At 35.4% G+C, this 6,000-nt stretch overlaps 1 protein-coding gene across 1 annotated transcript in view; it reads right to left on the bottom strand.

Moving 5' to 3' along the window:
- LOC121387454 (mannose-1-phosphate guanyltransferase alpha-B-like) overlaps nt 1-6,000 on the bottom strand; it is a 41,288-nt gene that overhangs the window by 20,711 nt on the left and 14,577 nt on the right. Inside the window, 2 exon segments of the mRNA XM_041518573.1 lie at nt 1,781-1,911; nt 2,458-2,517. Coding sequence (XP_041374507.1) covers nt 1,781-1,911; nt 2,458-2,517 — 191 coding nt within the window.

Raw genomic sequence — 6,000 nt, forward strand, 5'->3', positions numbered from 1 at the left:
TTTAATTTAAAAGGGTCATTCCTGAGTTTGCTGCAATTTTTAAGATGTTATCGACTAACAGAGACTTTTTAACGATTGTAATTACATATCAAATATATTTTTATGCATAAAATATTATTGGCTGCATATTAAAAGTGTTTCTGGTTGTTCTAATATTTGTACTACATGTAGGTTACATTTCATTATATTTCTTACAAAAAAAACATTTCGTACATACAAAATTATTTGAAGACAAAATCCAGTTTGGGCTTCTTACAAACATTAAGACGGCCAGAAAGACATTGTCTATACAGACACCGACATCCTAAACAAGAAAATATATTTAATATGTAAGTTTAATCGTAGAAATATTTTATTAGTTAGAAACCTGTTACAATGCAGCAAACTCGGGAATGTCCCTTTAAGGATTGTCTGTTACTTTTCTTACATTCATCTGAGTATCAGCAAACAAATAATAGACAAGCTTATGTGAGAACGGCATCGCCTATTCACACAGCTTGCTAATGATGTTTTGTTCATATCCACTTGAACATAAAAGAAATAACAGATAAGTCTTAAGTGTATAGAATGAATTTAAACAGATATATGTGTACATAAACAGATGGTTTTTAAAAGCAAATGTTTGTTTATCGACACCACTAGAGCACATTGATTTATTAATCATTGCCTATTAGGATGTCAAACATTTGGTAATTTTGATACATACATGTAGTTTTGGAGGGATCTTTTATATGCACCATCCCACAGACAGGACAGGACATACCACTGCCTTTGATATGCCAGTCATGGTGCACTGGCTGGACCGAGAAATAGCCCAACCCAAACCCGACCGTGCATCAATCGAGTGCTTTACCACTGGACTACATCCCGCCCATGATGGTTTTTAAATAGTAATGCTAGTGGACATTATATGAACAGGGAGTTGACCTGATCAATTAGGAGTCATTTACTATAATTATGATAATATTTGCAAGTTTACAAACAGTAGTCTCATTCATAAGCATTAAAGTGTGTGTGTGTGTGCAGGGGGACACAACTCCAACTGTGATGATAATACATGCCCCCAACTCTCCCCCCACCAGTAATATATTACTCAGCCCCTCCAAGTGCTGGCATCTTCCAACGTCTATGTGTTTCTTGCTTTAAGAAGGGCTATTTTTATCTATATTTTTGTTTGTTCTAAAAATTAACATTGGCATTAACTTTCTCCATTTTTATTTGTGCAATTTTTGTAGATAATTTAGTGCATTGTTGTGTTCACTATGAGCTATATCTAGCCCTCAAGTTGACTGCTGTATTAACTTTCGCTGTCCATCTCCACATCCCAGTCCTGGTCTCTCCAACTACAACAGGTGCTTGCCTGTTGTGGTTATATGAGCCACACACTTGCCATTCCCCACCAGCTTTTAGCTGTGGGCTTAGTCTGACCACTTCAGGGAGTGTTCAGTAGTTACTTCTGGCATTGTCAAAAGGCACTTGTAACCACCTACTATACTCACCTACCACCGGCAGTCATTAGTTAGTGCCATGGGTCAGACCAGCTTTATTAGCGGCAGAGTATGAGGATGCCAGGTGGGTGCAGGAAATACATAGAGACTGCACCCGTGGAGGAAGTGTGGACAGCTCAGAAGACAGTCGGAAGAAACTAACAGAAAGGGTGGAAACAGATTGAAATCCTATGAACTTAACCAAACCTCATAAACCGATATCATGTACACACTGAGTTATGAAAAACCACCTGCATGAATACATAAACAACCTGTTACACAATCAAACTTACTTATAGTTTTCTTCCAAATTCTGTTTGAATGCCACCTCAAGTTTTTCGAATATTTGGGGAAAGAAAAGGTATATTCCGCAGTTGATAGTCGTACTAACGAATGTCTCTGGCTTTTCAACGTAATGGAGAATCTGCGAAGAGAATTTTATAAAAGAGAATTCTACTATCAAGGTTTAGAATTATAGATTCTTGAACCAAATTTTTAGGAGATAGATTTTGAAATTTTAATAACTGGTATTTTTTTTTAAAATGAACAAATTTTAAAATCTTAATATTTTAATATTAAAAAGTGCCTCTTTTTCCACCTTGAAATCGTCATTTAATTGGCAAGCATGGTTACATGAGAACAAACAATTAAATAATAATAATTTCAAAAACATATTTCAACATATTATACATGTACTTGTCGAGAAAAATGTATCAGTTTGTTTTGTTGAACGACACCACTAGAGCACATTTGACATATATTCTTAGAGGAAACCTGCTACATTTTCCATTAGTAGCAAGTGATCTTTTATATGCACCATCCAAACAGGATAGTATATGTACATGTACCACAAACTTCGATATGCAATTGTCGATAAAGCAAACTGGTTGTTTATTTGACCATGCCCCATCCCACTTAAGAAAACTGCCAAACCCTTTGTTTGCACTTCCGTCAATTTATGTAAATATACCTCATGTGTGTCGTGATTTTCTACAATGCAACCATAGGTCAGAGACTGGTGTCTTGTTGCCTAAAACAGATGATATAAACATAATACGTGAAACATGAAATTTATAACTGTACAATTGTACCTCTAAATATGATATGTACAAACAACAAAAGAATCGTCATAAACGACATCATCTTTGTGAAAGAGACAGAGTCAAACAAAGCAAACACACACAGAGAGACAGAGAGAGAGAGAGAGAGAGAGAGAGAGAGAGAGAGAGAGAGAGAGAGAGAGAGAGAGAGAGAGAGAGAGAGAGAGAAGAGAGAGAGAGACACACACACAGAGAGAGAGACATAGAGAGAGACAGACAGAGAGAGAGAGAGACACACAGAGACAGTGAGTGAGAGACAGTGAGTGAGAGAGAGAGAGAGAGAGAGAGAGAGAGAGAGAGAGAGAGAGAGAGAGAGACACACACACACACACATAATTACATGTAGGGTAGATTGGTGATAATGATTCAGATTCACACAGAGAGTGGGAATATCACCAACCTACCTTACAAGCAGACAGAGAATGTTATACTGACCGACATAGATCATACAAACTGAGCAAAGGAGAGATATGCACATACAAAGTAATAACACACTATCAATATAATGAGTTTATCATATAATATCTTACATTTTTAGTGCAATCAAAGTATGTGATATTTTTCAGATCACATACTTTAAGAATTTGATAACTTTGCAAATTAGATGTAAATTAGTTGAAGTCTCGGCACTAGGTTTATTGACATTTAAGCAAACGTACTTGGGTGACACTCCATGATTGACGTATGCATTTATAGTCATCAAATAAAAACATTTCAATGGCAATTTGACACTGAAAGCTGTCCAGCGTTCAGAAAACAAAAAACGTATTGACGATACCGAAAAACACTCTGGTAATAACCTCTATTTACCATCTGACAGTGACAGACCCTACGTTTTAACACTACTTGAGCCATTTTGAATAACTGAAATCAGTCATTACTTAGATATTATTATTTGGATTATCCATTTTCATACATCTTTCTGGTCATCCTACCGGCCTCAGTGCAGGGGTTCAAAAATGTTCAAAAACATTACTTGCCACAGGGCAAGTCCCAATCAGATATTCACTTGCCCCATATATTTTTCCACTTGCCCATACTTCTTAACGTAACCAGTTGTGTTACTCCTATGTAATTTAATACAGTGCTTAATAATGTAATAACATTGAAAGTAATTGGTTTGATTGCACAGATAAAGAATTTTGCCAATAGGTTACAACACTTACTCAGGAAGTACTAAATGTATATGTCTGTCCAGTACATGTAGTATCCACTGTCTTCTCTATTTGTTGATTTAAACTTTATTTTTTAAATAGGTTCCATTTGTTGATTTAAAATTTGTTATTTGTTTGGTAATGTCCACTTGTTCATCTCAATATAATTATTGGTGGCCGTGGATGTGGCAAGAACCCAATCCACTTGTGAGCCATTCTTTTGTGGCTGGCATTGGTTGAATTTTTTTTATGGATTTTTGCCCATGTGTTATTATTGTGAGTTAACATTTAACATTCTCTGCCCCAAAACACTTCTCTGGGATGTTTTTACCCTGTTTATAGCTGAGAAAAGTCTCTCACAAACAGTCATGGCTGGGCTCAAAGTAAACATGAGATCTGTTAATGTTTTTAAATAGTGCATGATTGGTAAACAACAGACATACATCGATTGCAGCCTTGTATTTTTAATTTATTGAGCATAATTTATTTGTTAAAAACTATTAATAAAGAAGAAACAATTAATATATTCATGTATGCTTAGAGGTCATTGCACCATCATGATTATGATGTAGGGCTAATGAAATCGAACTTCACCTTACCCGTTCATTTTACATTTGCAAAGTACTGAAAAACATTAAGTGTGTTCTGTTAAAAGGTGTATGATATCTAAACTAAAATATCTTGCAACTTTTATAAGGATACAGTTCAATAATATGTATGCTTTGTTCAAGTTCATTTGCAAAGAGCAGAGTCTACTGCGTTAACGTCTAATGTAATTTGAATATGACAATTTTTGCAAGGATTAAACATTTTGATTGCAATCACAAGGCATGTATATTTTATTTTTATTTAAAATACACCTGCGAAGTCACAGTATTGTTTTTTAATGAACATTATTTTTCAGTAATGGAGAAATGAAACCCTACTTAATTAACCCACCAAAATCATTTGTGTTAATTTCCATACTAACAGTAACATATATTCACATAAAATTATTACTCAGTGGTGTATTTTAAGTAGGGGAATATCATCGTAACTCTCCATTCCTGAAAAATAATGGGACTCATCTCCATTATTTTTCAGGAATGGAGAGTTACTCGGACATTCCCCTATACATAAGCTGTAAAGTGTATTGGACGCTATTTCCAAGTTTGAAGATTATCGAACCGATTACTTGTACAATTTCAGTCAAACTATTATTAATTAGGAATTAGATCGTCGGAAACTTCAGGGGCCTAGCTTAGCCCTCAGAACATTTACCATGGCTCAGCCCCCACCGGTTCACTCCATCCCAATCCAACCACCCCCTCTTATTATTTTCTAGATCCGCTACTGTGTTGTTAACGCATTGGCAAGAGTTCTGATCGTTTCACCATTTAGGGTTAGGGTTAGTTCTCCTTAGAGCTATGTAAATGCTCAAATGATCGGAACTCTTTCCAAAGGTTTTACCGAGATTTGTAACAAAATTTTAAACTAAAAACAGTTTTAGGTGTTAATTAGTCACTTGTCATCGGGCATATGCAGTTAACATAATTACTTGAAATTTCCACTTGGCACAACATCGGGATTTTTGAACCCCTGCTCAACGGTGTCGTGGTTAAGCCATCGGAATTAAGGCTGGTAGGTACTGGGTTCGCAGCTCGGTACTGGCTCCCACCAAGAGCAAGTTTTAAAGACTCAATGGGTAGGTGTAAGACAACTATATCCTCTTGTCTCTCACTAACAACTAAAAACTAACCCTCTGTCCTGCATAGACACCTTAACTGGATATAAGCACGAAAATAAGTTGAAACAAAATGGTAATTCTGGTGTTATTTTATGTTTTTTTAAATGCATGTACCTCTGAGAAATAAAGGTTATGGAGACAAGCATGAGTGTTTTTTTAAGAGTATTTTCTGTCTCAATATCTCACTCTTATTAAAATTATTCTAGAGAAACTTTATCCAAATGTGTTACCGGTTTGTAGATTAATTAAAGTTAGTGTCAATATTTGTGGGTTGAAAACTTCTACCAAAACTAGAGATTTTAAAGGTGCAGACCCTAGTTTCAACGTGTAAAAATGGACACTAAGTTTGGTTAAGTTACAAACCTGTAACACATTTGTATGACATTACAAGAGACTGAAACAAGAGTCTGTGATGTTGAAACGGTGAAATATAGTTAACAATAGACTAAAACTCGACTCTATAACCGTTACTTCTCAGACGCACGTGCGTTTTTTTTAAAATATGTAAAATGCAGTTTGTGGTATTAGAAACA

This window comes from Gigantopelta aegis, chromosome 13 (assembly GCF_016097555.1).
Source record: "Gigantopelta aegis isolate Gae_Host chromosome 13, Gae_host_genome, whole genome shotgun sequence".
NCBI lineage: Eukaryota > Metazoa > Mollusca > Gastropoda > Neomphalida > Peltospiridae > Gigantopelta > Gigantopelta aegis.